The 19,309-nt window shown below is 43.1% G+C and overlaps 2 protein-coding genes across 2 annotated transcripts in view; both read left to right on the forward strand.

Moving 5' to 3' along the window:
* Positions 1–1,269: 1,269 nt before the first annotated feature.
* Positions 1,270–16,092, forward strand: LOC137526164 (polypeptide N-acetylgalactosaminyltransferase 3-like). The gene is made up of 3 exons (XM_068247383.1): positions 1,270–1,340; positions 7,600–8,077; positions 15,891–16,092. The coding sequence occupies exons 2-3, from the start codon at positions 7,632–7,634 to the stop codon at positions 16,090–16,092; spliced, it is 648 nt and encodes a 215-aa protein (XP_068103484.1). The 5' UTR covers positions 1,270–1,340; positions 7,600–7,631.
* Positions 16,093–16,935: 843 nt separating this feature from the next.
* Positions 16,936–19,309, forward strand: part of LOC137526165 (polypeptide N-acetylgalactosaminyltransferase 3-like) — a 34,024-nt gene continuing 31,650 nt past the window's right edge. The window contains exon 1 of the mRNA XM_068247384.1: positions 16,936–16,963. Coding sequence (XP_068103485.1) covers positions 16,936–16,963 — 28 coding nt within the window. The remainder of the gene's footprint in view (positions 16,964–19,309) is intronic.

A 19,309-nucleotide genomic window follows, 5' to 3' on the forward strand; every position in this document is an offset into this window, starting at 1 on the left:
GGTGAAACCCCTCCCACAAGAAACAAGAAAAGTTCGTACTCTTGGCAGTTTCCTGTCTGTGAACCCTGTTGCATTGTGGGAAATAGCTGTTTACAGCTGTTTCCAACTGCCAAAAAAAGCATGCAGCAGCTACATCACCTGCCAACAGTAAAAATGTCACCATGTAATAAATGTCAGAATGCAAATTAGGGATTTAAAAGATTTTACAATGGGCAAACACTGACTAAATCATTTATACATCATTATTGTAAAAGTAAAGCACTTTTCTTATTACATTATTTTCACTGGAGTTCCTCTTTAAGGTTCCCTTTAAATGCAGAGCTCATTGACAATTACGTAGTTAAAGAGGAACTGTAACCTAGAATTGAACTTCATCCCAATCAGTAGTGGATACCCCCTTTCCCCTGAGAAATCTTTACTTGTCTTGAATAGATCATCAGGGGTCTCTGTATGGCTGATATTGTGATGAAACCCCTCCCACAGTATGATGTCAGGACATAAGTCCTAACAGTTTCCTGTCTGTGAACCTCGTTGCATTGTGGAAAACAGCTGTTTCCAACCCCCAAGCAACTAGTATTTCCTTCTGTGCATATGTATAGCTATAAAACCTTTTAGCCTAATGCAAAAGTGGGTGTGGTTATAAATAATGCAATTTGGTGCTGTCTAGTATTTTTTATGTCTGCCAGTAGTAAAGATGATTATGTGCAGGCTGACATTGGGTCTCTGTTGTAAAGGACCCACAATGCCATGCATGCCATGATGCTATTACCAAATTTTACTCTAATTAACTGCTTATTGCTTTTTTTTTTATCAAGAAACTAAAAAGTGACTTAGGCCTGGAACCCACCAGCAGCGTGTTTCTAAGCCTTTTTTAAGTACGCTTGTGATTTGTAAAGTGCTTGCTAATGTAATTCTATGCGAGATTTAAAAAAAAAAAAAAATCTCATCCCTCAAATGGGATCACACCCATAGCATTACATTAGCAAGAGCTTTTCAAATCACAAGTGCTCAGAAATGGTTTAGAAAAGCGCTGCTAGTGGGTTCCAGACCTTTCTTTTATTAGTGACGGTCACCCTGTTCTGTCTGTCTGTCTAAGCACTGAGTTATTGCTGGAGACCTCTGTTTGCATCAGCTCTGTAAGAGGAAGAGGTGAATCATCTGCTAGAGCTGAGGCTTGCTTTCTGGAGATTTTATATAAGTTAATTAATTTAATTTTCTACAGTAAACAATGATGTTGCCACACCCAAGAGCTTATTGGGCTGGCCATCTTATTGCTACAAGAATGTGACCGGATCCACACAATACACTCATGGTAGAGCTCAGACGAGGATAGCATAAAGGTAAGCCTGCATCTATATCACTGCTACTAATGTTTCGTAAGACCATAGACAGTATAGCCAGGTACAAACTTCATATCATTGGGCTTGATTCACTAAGCTGCACTGCTAAAGCAGCACACCTTAATGTGAAGGAGCGGCCGCTAATGCATGCCTTACACAGCAGCGCTCGCTGCTATGTAAGAAGTGTGCCTTCCTTAGGAGCGTGCCTTCCTTAGATAGGAGCGTGCCATCCTATACATAGTAACTATGTATAGGAAGGCAGTGGCACGCTCCTAAGGAAGGCACTCTCCTATCTAAGGAAGGCACGCTCCTAAGGAAGGCACACTCCTTACATAGCAGCGAGCGCTGCTATGTACGGCATGCATCGGCGGCCGCTCCTTCCATTAAGGTGCGCTGCTTTAGTAGTGCAGATTAATGAATTAAGCCCATTGTTACCTATCTTATAATCAGATGATGTAGTAGCAGTAGGGTATTGTACCATGTTAGCCATCAGTAAAAGCAAGAAGTTCTAAATCAGGATGATACCATTTATTGGCTAACTACAAATGAATAATCAGATGACAGAGAGAAGGATGAGATGCTGGTTGCAGCCACAGCACTTCTGTGCAAAGGTGCCCATTAACGGTACGGTGATCTTTTCCAATTGCCACGGTGATCGACTGAAAAGATCTAAACTAATACTACTAAATACTACTACTGTCGGCCTTGTCCATTATCAGATGAATTCCCGCTAGCCAATTTGATCAGATTGATGGGTTCAATCTGTTTGATTCCATTAATCGGATCGAATTAGCTAGTGGGAATTTGAGTGCTAATGGGCACAAATTATTGTTTTCAAACAATTACAGTAGTGACTGGAAACGATCAATCGGCTGCAGATTGTACCTTGATTGGCACCTTTACAGTGCATGCACACAGCCAATTGTGTTAGGCCAATCAATGACCAATTTTACCACTTCCACGTAGCATGAAGACCAACGGATAAGCTCTGGAATTACATGGAAGTGTTAAAATTATCCAGTCATTTGCCAATCAAAATTGGATGTGTGTACACAACTTTAGAATTGCTGTAATCTTGTAAGATTGTTTAGAGGTCTCTAGGGCCCCATTCACGCTGTACAAGGTGTGCACGTATGCAATTTTATGCATGCTTGTTCTGCCCGCACGGGGGGTTTGCATTACAACATGGATATCGGAGAACACAATACAAACCAGCAGGAAATCCTGTGCTTGCTAAAATGTTCCTTAAAGGACACCCAAGGTGAAAATAAGCTAATGAAATAAACAATTGTATCTATCTTCCTTCTCCTAAAATTGACTTTTTAAGACATTCCACAGTTTTATTTTATGTTTAAATCTACTTTTTAAGTTTTAACTGTTTATTGTTTTTCTCAATGACACATTCATTGAAGTATGCCAGAGCTAAAATCTATAAACTATTGGCCCTTTTTTTCTCTTTCCTGCTCTCAGAAGCCATTTTCCAGAAGCCCATGGGAAGGTGCATCATACTGTGAACAGTGCTAGGTCAAGCTTTTTTCTTTGCTCATACTGTGAATGCTAACATGAAAGTCTATGGTCTTAAATCATGTTACCATGCAGATCACACACAATGGGCTTGATCCATCAAGCTGTGCTGCTAGCGTGCAGTGTAGTGTGCATTGGTAACTTACATGTGCTCCTTGTAACTAACAGCCACTCCACTCATCTCGGCCTGGGCTCTTTAGGCCCAGTGGCTTTCTAGGACGTGATCCCGGTGCTTTGATTGGCCCAATAGGCTGCCTGTCACTTGACCAGAGTAACTTTAACCCTGGATTGAACACCACAATCATTAGTCTATATCCCTTTTCTCGTGAGAAATCTTTACCTTTTCTTGACTGATAATAAGGGATGTCTGTCTGTGTGGCTAATATTGTGGTGAAACCTCTCCTACCGGAGATGTCAGGACCATGGCCCTGACAGTTTCCTGTCTGTGAGCTCGCAATGGTTCAAACATGATCAAATTACACAGCGAATATCAATCACTTCTTGGTCTATCTTTATTTTTTGGAATTCTCACTTTCCCACTACTATCTTTCGGTTAAAGGGACTCCGAGCAGTGCCTGTGGGTATGCCTTTAAGCATACCCACAACTAATTAATTATATCCTCACACCTACCAGCATGATGTTTGTAATTATATCCCCCGGGGTTCCTTGTATTTCATTGCATTGTGCTGAATGGAGCTGCCGTCTTTGGGGAAAAGACGTCCTGTGTAATAAAATGCTGGACTCCAAAAAGTGCAGAAACTATGGAAAGATGCATATCATTTTGAAGCTCTCTTTCTCTTCTTTTCAATGATATATAAACCGCCACCCTACGCCTTTTAGTTTTCGCTATTTTCGCGATTGAAATTGCAGCGGTCGCGATTTCGATCGCGAAAATAGAGAAAACTGAAAGGCGTAGGGAGGTGGTTTATATATCATTGGAAAGATGAGAACGATAGCTTCAAAATGATATGCATCTTTCCATAGTTTCTGCACTGCTCGGAGTCCCTTTAATTTTCTCTTTAAAATGCCTTTATTCAACCAAGAGCATAGATAATGTGTTTCGTACCCCCTAAGCTCCTTAATCATACCTGTTTAGGCTTAAAGAGACTCTGAAGCGAGAATAAATCTCGCTTCAGAGCTCATAGTTAGCAGGGGCATGTGTGCCCCTGCTAAAATGCCGCTATCCTGCGGCTAAACGGGGGTCCCTTCACCCCCAAACCCACCCTCGCAAACCTTGGTCGTAGTCTTGGTCGTAAATCTTCCCTTCCTGGAGGCAGGGCTAACTGCTGCAGTCCTGCCTCCAGTCGCGTCTATCAGACGCGCATCGCCGCCTCTCCCCCGCCCCTCTCAGTGAAGGAAGACTGAGAGGGGCGGGGGAGAGGCGGAGATACGCGTCTGACAGGGCTGCGGCGGTTAGCCCTGCCCCAATGCGGAAGAGCTCCCCCGCTGTACGGAGGGGATTTGGGGGTGAAGGGACCCCCGTTTAGCGGCGCTCTAGCGGCGGTTTAGCAGGGGCACACATGCCCCTGCTGAATATGAGCTCTGAAGCGAGATTTATTCTCGCTTCAGTGTCTCTTTAAGTCACGGACCCTTTCTGTGGACAAGCAAGCAATCTTTTTTTAATGGATTCCTGGAAATGAAGATATGGAAAACACAAGTCAGTAATAATCACAAGCTTTCATAACACTTTATATAACACCTCATTTAAAATAGTAGGTTGTTGATTCTTTGTGGTTACAATTACCTCCGACAATATGGAAAATTGAGAGAGACCAGGAGCCCAGTGGTGCAATATCGCTTGTGAATTTAGTGTTCTGCAGAGAAATAAATATACGGTACTATATTGTCCAGCGCTGCGTAATATGTTGGCGCTTTATAAATACAATAAATAATAATAAAATAAGGTGGGTTGCAAAATTGAATGAATAAATGTTTTTTTTCCCCAATTTTATTGTTTTTTTTCCTTCAAGAGAGGAAAGGCACATCGCCTCTCATTTATTACTTTTAAGTTATTTGATACCTGTTTATACCAGGTTTTTGTCACCTCATTTAAAAATCAGTTTTCTGTGAGCTTATCTAATTCATTGATTTACTAAATGCAGGCAATAAGTGGTTTGGTTCTGATCCAGTTCTGCATCCTGCATGAAGAAAAGACTTAGAGACACTGAAGCAAAAAAAATGATATAATGAATTGGTTGTGTACTATGAATAATTACTAGAAGATTAGCAGCAAAGAAAATATTCTCATATTTTTAGTTTCAGGTATATAGTGTTTTTTCTAACATTGCATCATTCTATAATATGTGCAGATTACACAACACTCAGCATTCAAAATGATTCTTTCAGAGCAGTCTGTGAACCAATGAGTCCTCCTCTGGCAGAGAAAAAGTAAATAGTTCAGGAACGGTTGAGATAATAAAAGTCAGAAGACAGCCCTCTCCACGACTTTGAAAGTTGTAGAGCTTAATGGCTTTTTTGCATATAGATAACAACTGGAGTTTCTTAACTCTTCCTGTACTGGAAACAATTAGACTGATGTACCTGATCTTAATGTTTTATTTCTTAGCTGTACTACACATACAAATCATAATATCATATTTTTTTTTTCACTTCAGTGTCGCCACACACCATACAATTAAAAGATCTAATTTTACACCAATTCGATAATTCAAATTTCCTGTCTTTATTCGATAATAGAAGATTGGGAGTGTTGGATTTTTCTGATCAATTTTCATCAAAATTGTATGGTGTGTGGTGGATTGCCAGTTACTTGATGTACAGATCCACTAAATTTTTTCTGTGTTTTCAATCATTTTTTTTTCATTATTTGGGAAACATTGAACATGTGTGTGATACATTGGTCAAAAAAAAAATAATTGCAATTCTTGAATTGAAAATATATTTAAAACATTGTATGGTGTATGGCTACCTTTAAAGTTTTTAAAAGCTTGCAAGAAAACTATGTAAAGTTGCTTATTAAAGGTATTACGTTAATCAACATTTTGGGAACTACAGGCAATTAAAGTCTCACATTTTCTCTGTATATCAACTTAACTGTCCCTTGCAGAAATCATTGAAAGTCTGACAGCTTTCAGACTAGTCCTTCTCATGGGGGATTCACAGTTATTTCTTTATTTACAAAAGCACTTACTGTACTGCATTTGCTCAGTCTAACTGCTCAGATAGTGTGCAGACGAACAGGGGAGTTGGCTGACATATTTGTATAGATTATTTTCAGGGAGTGCTTTTGAAAAGAATCAAGGTAAAAGTGAGAATCTCCCATGAGGAGATGGACTAGTCCAAAATCGGTCAGATCTGTCAACTTTTTAGTACCCACTGAAAGTAACAGCAACATAGGAAAAAAAATAATTGATATTGCATTCTACTCTGGCAGAAATGTATATTTAAAATGTATGTATTTTATATTTTAATATGTGTGTTAAGTGGTAATAGGATGGAAACTGAATGATGACTCGTCCAGTCAGCAGGCTGGGGGAGGGTCTTTGCCCATACTGTGCTGTTTAGCTCGAGAAGAGAAAAAGGGGTGGGCTCAGTACTGCCTATGCCACCTGTGATGGTTGGATGAGCTATTTACCCATTAGCAGCTTCAAACTAAATTTTTCATTGGAAAGCTGGTGTGCATTCTAAACCTCTGTTGCCATATCTCGTGTTGGCTGCCTAGTGCAGCCAGACAAGCGGGTGGCAGGGGGCAGTTATATTTACCACCACTGGCGGCTCTGAACCTCCGACAAGTCTTCTTTGTCCGATCACATGATATGACATGTGATCCAGAAGACTGTGTCAGCGTTACCTCGCCACCCGGTGGTGGAAGAGGGGTGATAGAGGAGATGGAAGGGACTCTTCCGTCACCCCTCTTCCACCACTAGGTGGCGCTGTAACGCTGACATGCTCTCCTGGATCACATGTCAAGAAGGGGATGGGGAACAGTTTGTTAATGATTGCTTCTATACAAAGCATTAATGGAGGTGATTATTATCAGCATCCTATATAATATTTTGCAAGTGTCCCTGCGTCCTGTCCATGTGTCAGTGCTTTTGTGCTACTGTGCATGTCAAGCACTGACAGCCGTTGGGACAGGATGCAGGACAGGACCAGGTGGCGGGCCAGCCAGACGTGTGTGCGTGTGCACGGCGGACATGTGTACGCGGGAGCGGGCGCACGCATGCGCGCTGTGATGCTGCGCCAAGGACTGACCCAGAACCTGTTTTTAAACAGGCTTAGGTCAGTAGTAGGACCAATAAAGAGCTAATACTGTGGTTGAGGGGGCCCCTCTGGCCCAAGTGCCCCGATGTGGTAGCAACCTCTGCACCATCTATTGCTATGCCACTGCCAATCACATGTCATATCATGTGATCAGAACTGAGAAGAAATGTCAGGATTACATCGCCTCTGTGGAGGAGGAAGAAGCCAACCCAGCCGTTCAGACAGGTAACTATGAAAGCTCCCTGCCGCCCGCTCTGCATGACCTGCTGAGCCTGCCAGGCTGGGGAAGGCACTGCAGCCCAATAATGTTTTACTTTATTTGGCTGCTAAAGGGTTAAAAACACAGAATTGACAGAATATGAACCTCTCTGTAAGGTTGGATTTTTCACATGTACTATTTTTAGGTTGTTAACAATGTTTTTTTTCTTATATCATGTTAAAATGTAACAAACTCTCTTTTTCATTTTTTTTCGTGCTGAATTTAATGTTGCGTAACCTCGACCAGTCCAGTCACCTGTTGACCAGGAAGCTAAAACAGCAAAATGCGCACAAACAAGTGGTTTTCCCGCTATGTGGCGAAGGGGATAATGGCTTTGTGTATCCTGAGCACGCTGTATTCACTACAAAGGAACAGGGGTGTTTGGAAGATAGTAAAAGGGGTGGAAGAAGAATTGTTTCTGCAGAAATACATGGCTCAGACCTCAGACGATGAGAACTTTATTGTACCTATGAGGCAGTATATCACTGAAGAGAAAATGACGTGTTTGCCAGGATACTATACCACAGAGGAACTTAAGCCTTACCTGGAGAGGCCACCTCAGGATCCCAATGCACCAGGTGCTTCTGGGAAATCCTTCCAAGAGGATACACTCAGCTTAGAGGAGCAGAAAGAGAAGAGAAAGGCACAAGATCGTTTTCAAATAAATACCTTTGCTAGCGAAAGAATTTCACTGGCTCGGGACCTGGGACCAGATAAAAGGCATCCTGAGTACGTAGTTAGATTTATTCTGTTTAAACAGTCAGTCCGCCCAATTTAATCACTGTATATACTCGAGTATAAGTCTAGAAATGTAGGTCTGATTCACTTCATAAAAGTATAAGGATCAATTTATACACGAGTCACAGGCAACACTAAGCACACTGAGTAATGTGACATTCCCATTTGCAGCAATTTACCCAGTGGTAAGTGATACTTTTGAGGAAAGAAAATGTCAAGAAAACACAGGTCTGAAAGTCCTGGCCACAACAATTAAAGCGGTATTGTCACCATAAAAATCAAATTTCAACAGCAACTGGTCTGAATGTATTAAGTGATAAAGATGCTAATCCTGCATTCAAAACTTTTTCTGCTGTTATGATTTGGAGTTATCACATACTTTAGGAGCACTGGCCCTAGTGCCAAAAAGTGCCAAAACGTTGAATGCTGGGAGTTCTTTCGAATGCTGGGAGTTCTTTTTATCTATTATATATAATATGTTCCTCCTCTTCCATTTATTTCCCTGCTTAGCTAATCACTTGTGTTTACAAGCAAGGCTGAGGTGACTTAGTGATTGGATGTGTAAATAAAAAAAAGACTCTGGGAGGAGGGCAGCTAATGAATACACAATGAGCAAGAGAAGGGAGGGGGAAAAGAAGAGTCAGCGAGGATATGATGTCAGCATTAGCTTGGTAAGATGGCCACTGCCTAGAGTAGGATTTTCTGTTTTTCCTTTGTAAAATTCACAGGAATCATTACGTGGATTGCACAATACGGGCTTGATTCACAAAGCCGTCAAGGCCTCCAAGTGCTGCAATTATTCACTCCCTTGTATGCAGCCCAGTATTTCCCCCCTGCCCATTTCCTTGTTGAAGAACAAGCCACACCTATGCTAACCTAGTAATAAAAAACACATATATGTATGTGGACTTTTGCGCGGGCAAAGTGCTGCGATTTGCGCGTTTGTGGACTTTTGCGCGCGCAAATGTCCGCGATCACGCGCAAAAGTCTGCAAATGGCACTTCACGTGCTAACCGTTTAGCACTCCCGTGTAAACAGTTAGCACGGCTTTGTGAATCAAGCCCCACATCTGTTATGTAAGTGGAGGTAGTATTTATCTACTTATATATGTGTTTTTTATTACTAGGTTAGCATAGGTGTCGCTTGTTCTTTAACAAGGAAATGGGCAGGGGGGAAATACTGGGCTGCATACAAGGTAGTGAATAATTGCAGCACTTGGAGGCCTGGAGGAGGTATTGGCTGCACTTAAAGAGAACCAGAGACAAAGCACCCTCATGTATTTTACCATAGATATCAGTGGCAACAATAGAGAAAACACCTACCCAGCTCTCTGTTTTATCCTTCACTGCTTAGCCTGTCTGTTATCAGCCCTGATAAAATCCCCAACTGAGCATTCAGTCTGGCATTGCTCAGGAATCATTATAGCGGAGTCATTATTGCAGAGCCAGAAGGGGTCAGGTTTGGGCTTGAAAAGACATCAGAGAAGACAGACTCAGCCATAATGATTCCTGAGCAAAGCCGGGCTGAATGCTCAGTCTGGGATTTTATCAGGGCTGATAACAAGCAAGCTGAGCACTGAAGAATGAGACAGAGAGCAGGGTAGGTGTTTTCTCTAATGTTCCCACTGATATATATGGTAAAATACATGAGGGTGCCTTATCTCTGGTTCACTTTAAATGACAGGAATGGTTAATGGTTGCAATACTGTATGCAGTGTAGTGATCAACCCCTCTTGAGCCCCAATTGCAGCCATTAACTTTGCTGGGTAGACTTATACTTGAGTCAATAAAAAATTCTAGCTTAAGAGGATTGAATATTGGAGTCGACTTATACACGAGGTTGGCTTGTATTGGAGTATATACAGTAAACACAAGTTATTCTTAAAATACACCTATACTGAAAGGTATATGGAGACTGCCATATTCATTTCTTAAACAATACAGTTGACTGGCAGTACTGTTAATCTTTTGGCTGCAGTAGTGTCTGTATCTCACACCTGAAATAAGAATGCTGCGAATCCAGTCACACTTCAGTCAAAAACATCTGATCTAAATGCTTGTTTAGGGTCTATGGCTAAACATATTGGAAGCAAAAGCTTAGCCAGACAGCCAGGCAATCTGCATTGTTTAAATGGAAATAAACAGGTCAGCTTTCATATCTCTTTCAGTTCAGGTGGGATTTAAGGGAATACAAATACTACTCATTTCCAATAAGTAACTTCCCTAATTTAAAAATAAACATTTTATTATTTGTGTCCAGTTTATTTGCAGAAATGTTCATTCAAATTCATTTAAATTAACAATTTGTTCTGTAATGTGTTAAGAATGCCACACAAAACAGAAAAAAGACACCTTTGTTGCCTTATATAGAAGATGAGGCAGCAAATGGGGAGCAACGATGGGCGTGGCCGTGGCGGCAGCCCCAGGACCGCCTAATGCTGATCAGCGTAAAGTCCTAGGCCTTCGTTTTGCAGGAGATTGCACGCTGCGCGCGCATCTCCTGCTTGGTAGGTGGAGCTCCGCTCCGCCTTCAGTCTCCCAGCGTCGATCGCCTCTTGGAGACTGTTAGACGCCGAAACGCCATCTAATTAGCATGTACAGCGCTACGATCTACAGCAGCACTGTACTGGGGACAGTCATATGAAACGCCTTCCCCTCTAGAAGCAGGGAAGTGATTGGAGGAGGAGGGAGGGAGGGGGAATATATAAAGAAAAAAAGATATAAGATCTGACCCCACCAACAGAGAGCTCTGTTGGTGTGGAGAAAAGGGAGAGGGGGGATCAATTGTGTGCTGACTCTGAGCTGTGCGGCCCTGCAGCTTGGCCTTAAAGGGACACTTAAGTCAAACAAAAAAAATGAGTTTTACTCACCTAGGGCTTCCAATAGCCCCCTGCAGCTGTCCGGTGCCCTCGCTGTCTCCCTCCGATCCTCCTGGCCCCGCCGGCATCCACTTCCTGTTTCAGTGACAGGAGCTGACAGGCTGGGGACGCGAGTGATTCTTCGTGTTCCCAGACACATTAGCACCCTCTATGCTGCTATATGGTATATGATATATGCTATCGCAGCATAGATGTCGCTATTGTGGCCAGGAACGCGAAGAATCACTCGCGTCCCCAGCCTGTCAGCTCCTGTCACCGAAACAGAAAGTGGCTGCCGGCGGGGCCAGGAGGATCGGAGGGAGACGGCGAGGGCACCGGACAGCTGCAGGGGGCTATTGGAAGCCCCAGGTGCGTAAAACTCATTTTTTTTGTTTGACTTAAGTGTCCCTTTAACCTCTTGAGGACCGCAGTGCTAAACCCCCCTAGTGACCAGGCCATTTTTAGTAAAATAGCCCACTGCAGCTTTAAGGCTATGCTGCAGGGCCGCACAACACAGCACACAAGTGATTTCCCCCCCCCCCTTTTCTCCCCACCAACAGAGCTCTCTGTTGGTGGGGTCTGATTGCTGCCCCATGTTTATTTTTTAAAAAATAAATATTATTGTTAGCTTTTTTTTTTTTTTAAAAAAAGCTGTCTCTTTAAAAATCTTCCCTCCCTCCCCACAGCCAGCCAATTATAGCGATCGGCTGTCATAGGCTTTTTCCTATGAGAGCCGATCATTCTCTTGTCCCCCAGGGGGACAGCTGTTTGACATGGCTGTCCCCAGTACAGCGCTGCTGCCGATTGCAGCGCTGTACATGGAAATACGGCGATCACGCCGTCTAGCGGTCTCCTAATCGGCAATAGCCGCTCGGAGACTGAAGGCGGGGCAGGGCGGAGCTCCGCCCCCCAAGCAGAAGATGCGCGCGCAGCCTTAGGCGGTCCTGGGGCTGGCGCCGTGGCCACACCCGTCGGTGTGACGCGGTCGGCAAGAGGTTAAAGCTGCAGTGGCCTACTTTACAAAGAATGGCCTGGTCTTTAGGGGGGTTTTACACTGTGGTCCTCAAAAGGTTAAAACAGAAGGTATTTGCGATAATTCGGCTTTAAAGTGAACCTGAGGCGAGAGGTATATGGAGGCTGCCATATTTATTTCCTTTAAAACAATACCAGTTGCCTGGCTGCCCTGCTGATCCTCTGCCTCTAAGGGCTTGTTTCCACTGTTGCGACGCGATTTCGGCCGCATTCCGACGCTTGTAAAAACGCATGCGGATGCGTTTCCACATGCGTTTTTACCCGCGATTTCGCCTGCGATTTCGCATGGCAGGGTGCCATGCGAAATTAACCATGACACTGCCAGGGCTAAATAAAATTGAAAAAGGTGCGAAATCGCACGCGAAATCGCGGGTAAAAACGCATGTAACAAACGCATGCGTTTTTACTATTAAATACATTAGCGGCGATTCGCACGGATTCCCGACGCAGGCGAAATCGTTGGCTCTTTTGTGCGTTTTTTTCACGCTGAAAAAAACGCACCTCAACAACGCTACAGTGGAAACAGGCCCATCCACTTGTATTACATGTGCGGATCTGCATGCGTTGGACGCATGCAGATTCGCGATAGTGGAAACGAGCCCTAATACTTTTAGCCATAGACCCTGAACAAGCATGCAGCAGATCAGATGTTTCTGACTGGATTAGCCGCATGCTTGTTTCAGGTGTGTAATCCATATACTACTGCAGAATTATATCTAGAGTTAATATAAATTAAGCTACTAGCATCCCATTGTAGGACTGTTTAAAGAATCTTCACAAGAAACCAAGAAAGTATGCCCCATTTTGGGATAAAGGATCAGTCAAAGAAATAGTCATAAACTCACTAAACTCACTATTTCTGAGAATAGAAAGTAAATTATTATGGACTTATCCAGTAACAATAAAAACCTTAAAAACATTTTGAATCTCCCCTAATACTGAACGTAATCAGGACTCTCACAGTGCTTTTTCAACTATAGCGTTACATGATCGTTTTTGGTACAGTAAACCTTGGTAAGCAGCTTGTGACATGCAGGGGCATCGCTAACCCTATTTTGGGGGGCACGTGCCCCCAATCTGTCCTGGGGTGCCCCGGATCTCTTCCCCAGGGGTGCCCGGCAGGGGCGTCGCTAGCCCTATTTTGGGGGGCACGTGCCCCCAATCTGTCCTGGGGTGCCCTGGATCTCTTCCCCAGGGGTGCCCGGCACTGCCCGCTGTCCCCCCCCCCTGGCCGCCGCTGTCCCCCCGGCTGTCTCCGCTGCCAGAGCGTCAGACCTCGATCAGCAGCAACCAGATGGAGCGGGCGCTAGGACCTAGTGTACACCGCTGATATGTGGAAGTGACATCACTTCCACATATTTAGCGTGGTGCGTCCGGCGCCTGCTCTATCTGGTCGGGTCGCCTGCTGATCGAGGTCTGCTGGCTGCGAGGTGAGGGGGGGGCGGCCCGGTCACTAACTACCTAACGGGGGTGGGGGCCCCTGTCACTCACTATCTACCGGGGGTCCCTGTCACTCACTATCTACCGGGGGTCCCTGTCACTCACTATCTGCCGGGGGTCCCTGTCACTCACTATCTACCGGGGGTCCCTGTCACTCACTATCTACCTCCAGTGGGTACAGTGTAAGGTGTTACTCTGTGCCTTTACTGATTGTAAACCAGCTGTATTGTATGCTGATCCCTGCTACTTTCAGTATGTACAGTATTAGCTGTAAAGCCTGGTACACACATACAATTTTGATTAGCCAATTTTAGCTCTGTTCATCAAATTCATTGTCTGTTGGCCCACTTACTGCACGGGGGTGGTAAAATTGGTCAGTGATTGACCAATCAAAATTGTATGTGCGTATACATCTTTGATCTATGCCTATACTGATTGTAAATTATCTAAATAAAGGACAGGGGGCTCCATCCAATATTTTGATGGGCAGGCCCGTTATCTGTAGCTTACGCCGCTGCTAAGTTCATGTACATTTGGCACCACCCATGACCACGCCCACTCACCTCATGACCACACCCATTTTTATGCCCTCCCCACCTAGTGCCCACAGGTGCCCCCGATCTCCAAGGACCCTAGAAACGCCCCTGGTGACATGTAAGATGTGGTAAAGATGTAAAAAAGCCATTAAAAAAGTCAGCCTGAAATAAAGTGCTATATCAAGATTCTCAACAAAGTGCCTTGGGCATAAATAGCCACCTAAAATCACAGTGAAACAAATAATATACTAGCTGAAAGATTATGAGGCCCAATTGGGGCCCAGAATGAAGCATACTTTCTTGGTCGTGACCAGATACTACTAAAGTCCAATAGATCAGCAGGATTCAAGGCAACTAGTATTGTTTAAAAGGAAATAAATATGGCACCCTCCATAAATAACATCACTTCAGGTGTCCATTTATCAGATTTCCAATAGGATGCCGCCTGCCCCAAATAAGTTGACTACACTTCCCTGGCCATCCCCAAGTACTTATTGGTGGAGTATTATGGGAAAATACCACTAAACTCTTGTAACTTTTATTCAAAAGCAAGAAGTTTTGTATCAGGATGATACCATTTATTGGCTAACTAAAAAGAATAAGAGTAAGCAAGCTTTCGGCTGTAAAGCCTTCGTCGGGCTTCAATCCTGTTTGCTTGCAAGCTGATGGAACCGACGCCCAAACTCTTTCTCAGCCTATATAGCTAAACTTGAGAACTCAGAATTTACAATGCCTCTGTGACAGACTAAGGGTTCGTATAGACGTACGATAAAGATCGTTCGTTACGAACGATTCGTGACGTTTACACGATATTCAAATTAGACGGAAAAGATCGTTCGTAATGAATGATTGTGTACACACGTGAACGATATAAGTATAAAGTACTGAACGACGAACGATTAAAAAATGCGTGCGCAAACGGAAGTGACGTTATGACAGGCAATAAGAACATGCGTTATCGGACGATCTTTGTACACACTGCAACGATTGAACGATTATCTTTAGAAAAAATCCGCCGGGTTGGATCGGTCGGATTGAACGATAACGGTCGTTATCGTCCCAAAAAACAATCGTTGGAAAATTTGGAGCGCACGATTATCGGTCCAATTGTCGTTATCGTTCGTTTTTGAACAATCGTTATCGTACGTTTGTACTCAGCTTAAGTCCCAATTCTGTGAGTATTGTGTAAACAAGGAGTCTTATCTCAGCTAACAACCTCCCACCCTATAGATGTTCTGTTTCACTTAAAGGGAACCTTAACTGGAAGGGATATGAATGTTTCCTTTTAAACAATACCAGTTGCCTGGCAGCCCTGCTGATCTCTTTGGCTACAGAAGTGACTGAATCACACACCTGAAACAAGCATGCAGATAATCCAGTCTGACTTCAGTCAGAGCACCTGATCTGCATGCTTGTTGAGGGGCTGTGGCTAAAAGTATTAGAGACACAGGATCAGCAGGAGAGTCAGGCAACTGGTATTATTTTAAAAGGAAAACCATATACTTCTCAGTTTAGGTTCATTTAAGGCATCTTAGTGCCATGTATTTATGCTTGAAAAAAAATCTATGTATCCCCTTTTGACATGTATATAGCTGTCTGTACCATCAGCTTGCAAGCAAACAGGATTGAAGCCCGACGAAGGCTATACAGCCCAAAGCTTGCTTACTCTTATTCTTTTTAGTTAGCCAATAAATGGTATCATCCTGATACAAAACTTCCTGCTTTTACTGATGGCTAACACGGTACAACACCCTACTGTAACTTTTATTCAGTATTCAACAGTATTGACTATGAGCAACACTAGCTAACATACATCCACCCCACAATATCTAAAACTAATAAAAGGTGTTGGCTGGAGTTAAATTTTAATATCACCATGATAATAATTGCATGCATGCCAAACTTCGTAGAAGCCACTCTTGTTCCTATCTCTCTGCAGGTGTATCGCCCAGAAGTTTAAACGCTGCCCGCCTCTCCCCACCACAAGTATTATAATTGTCTTCCACAATGAGGCCTGGTCCACCCTGCTGCGCACAGTGCACAGTGTCATGTACACCTCACCTGCCATTCTTCTCAAGGAGATCATCCTGGTTGATGACAACAGTCCAAATGGTAAGCACTTAACTCCACTTCACAACTGAGGGGTTTTACCGCTTGAGCACCAGAGCAATTTTCCCCTTTCAGCGCTCCTTCCATATATTCGCCTATAAATTTATCACTACTTATCACAATGAAATAAACTATATCTTGTTTTTTTCGCCTCCAATTGGGATTTCTTTGGGTGGTACATTATGCCAAGAATTATTTTATTCTAAATGTTTTTTAACGGGAAAATAAGAAAAAAAATTGAAAAAAAATCAATATTTTTCAGTTTTCGGCCATTATAGTTTTTAAATAATTCATGCTACTGCAATTAAAATTCGTAAATTATTTGCCCATTTGTACTGTTTATTACACAGTTTAAATGTTGTCCTTATCACAATGTCTAGCGCCAATATTTTATTTGGAAATAAAGGTGCATTTTTTTTGTTTTGCGTTCATCACTATTTACAAGCCCATAATTTTAAAAATAACAGTAATGTACCCTCTTGACATACAGTACATATTAAAACAGTTCATTCCTTAAGATAACTATGTATTTCTTTTATTGTCAATTTTTTCTTTTAATTATACTTTTTTTTTTTTTTTATTACCTTGGGGAGAGTGTGGGAGGGAAATAGTTAATTTTTCAATGAAAAAAAAAATGCTTGTAATGTAAAAAAAAAAAAAGTGTATTGATATAATTTTACTATTTTGCCACAAGATGGCCTCAGTCATTTTTTTGAATGTGTCCTGTAAGCATACATAGTATAAGTGCACAGTAAATGGGAAACTTTTTTTTTCACAATGATCGCACGGCTTCTCATAGACATTGACGATCATTGCTTTGGTGACATAGATCAATTAATTCACATTCATTGATCTCCGGGCGAGCTGGTGGCGACATGAATGAGTGCGGGAGCATGCGGATGAGTGAGAGGGAGTGCAGGCAGCGGTGGTAGCGGTGGGGGTACGTATATCTACTCTCTGGGTGGGGAAGTACAATTTGAAGGGGGGTAGAATAGATATACTGTACATGGGCGGGGAAGTGGTTAAACATTTAAATCAAGCAAAACCCTTTAAAGGGACCCTGTAGTCGGGGGGATAGGGAGGCTGCCATATTTATTTCCTTTTAAGAATGCCAATTGCCTGCCAGTCATGCTCAACCCTTTGACTGCAGTAGAGACTAAATTGCACGCATGAAATAAGCATGTGGCTATTAAAGCCATACTTAAATCACAGCACCTGATATTCATACTTGTTCTGAAGCTGGGGCTGAAAGTACTGTATTGGAGACACAGGATTTGTAGGCAGCCTGGCAATTGGAATTGTTTAAAGGACACTCACCTCTACTAGCAGCAGGAGCTGAACTAGAGTTTTTAGGTTCCGTCAGTAAAATTGTGAAATCATTTACAGTAAGTATCTCCACCTGACGCTAATCCCCAACTATTCCTAAAGGTAGCCATACTTCTAGCGATGATGGGCAGATTCTTCCAAAAGACAAATCTCACTCTAATCAAATCTGATAAGAGAGAGATCTGTCAGCTGTCCATACACCACAGGCCGATTCCCGATCAATTTCAGCATGACATTTCTCGGGAATCGGCCTTGTGCGCTGCATACATACGCCTCGCCTCCCCGACGCTGTGCCCCCCTAATGAAAAATGTTCCCTGTGCCCAGTGCAAGGTATACATTACCTTTCCGCCGCCTCCGCTAGTCTCTGCAGGCTCCGGGCACAATCTGCTCATCATACACGCTGTTGCCTAGTAACGTGGCCGTGTGTATGAGGTCTGACATCATACGCGCGCCCCTTACTAAGGAACCACTTGGGGCATGCGTGTATGGCGAGTGGAATCTGCCTAGAGCCTGCAGCGTAAAGGTAATGTAAAGGTAATGTATTACATGTATTACATGCACCGGGCACCGGGGGGACATTTTTTTTATTAGGGGGGACAGCGCCAAGGGTTTTGTCACGTTCATCGATCATCGCAAAATTGCACACTGTTACCGCTGCACACCCGATTGGCCCAACATCTGCAGCATGCGCAATCGACTATGCGACTAATTTCAGGACATTGTCCGTCGGGCATGCGCTTGGTGGCATTAAAATTCATCCAATTCGATTATAATAATCAAATCAGATGGTTGATTCGTGCATCAAGTCGACTGATGTATGGCACCTTAACACCATCCCTGCACAGATACGTGAACATTTATAAGCATGCATTCAAAAACACATTTTATCAAATGCATTGAAGTCAATGGGCATGAGAAAAAATTTTTTTTTGCAAAAATGTGTATCTTGTTTTCAAAAGCACTTAGTGAACGTCAGTTTCTCATTTCAACTTCCAGAATAGTGTGCAAGTAGGTAGGGGAGAGCCTGCATCTTTTTATAGATCCTTTCCAGGAAGTTTTTTTGAAAAAAATAAAATAAAATACTGAGATTCCCCCTTGAAGAGATGGACTAGTCAAAAACCTGATTATAGACTCTACGGATTCATCTTCAGATTCTGAATCAGATTTCTACCAACTACTGTATGTGATAGCAACATAGGCTAAAAGTAATTTATAGCTCATTTTACTCTGATAGAAGCATACTTCTTATTTGTATGTGTTTACATCTATTTTAAATTTTACAGTTTTTCGCAATTTCCTTTAACCACTTACGGACCGCAGTAATCGAAATCAATGCCCTGTTTGTGGCTGCTTATTCCTGCCAGGGCGTAGATTTTAATTACGGAGCTGCCGCTCTCACCACTCCCACCAATTTCTCCTTCACTGCAGGCCCCTTGCTCTGCCATCGCTATGACAGCAGAGCTCTGTGAGCCAGTCAGGAGCCGATTTCATTGGCGCCTAACCCCGTGATCAGTGTGAGACAATCCCATTGGCTCATATTGATGACAGAGTCAGGTGCCATTGAAATCGGCACCTGACCAGCTCACAGAGCTCTTGCGTCATATCAGCGGCAGAGTGAGGGGCATGCGGCGGGGAATGGGTGGGCAGCGCGACCGATGAGAGTGGCGGGTCGTCGGTAAGCTCCGTTTTTTGTTACCAGCAGTCTCTGGTCCTTAAGAGGCCAGATATTGCTGGTACACAAATGGTTAAGGCCTCTACAGATGCTAGAGTATTCTCAGCCAAAGCAGCAGGTCGAGGCTATCTCTACCAAGAATCTTGCATGAGTACAGCCTCCCTGATGCATCACCGAAAGATTAGATCCAAAAACCACAAGAAATCAAGAGCAAGAAACTAGCACCAATAAATAATTGTCCTATTAAATG

The sequence above is a fragment of the Hyperolius riggenbachi genome, chromosome 7 (genome assembly GCF_040937935.1).
Source record: "Hyperolius riggenbachi isolate aHypRig1 chromosome 7, aHypRig1.pri, whole genome shotgun sequence".
Taxonomy (NCBI): domain Eukaryota; kingdom Metazoa; phylum Chordata; class Amphibia; order Anura; family Hyperoliidae; genus Hyperolius; species Hyperolius riggenbachi.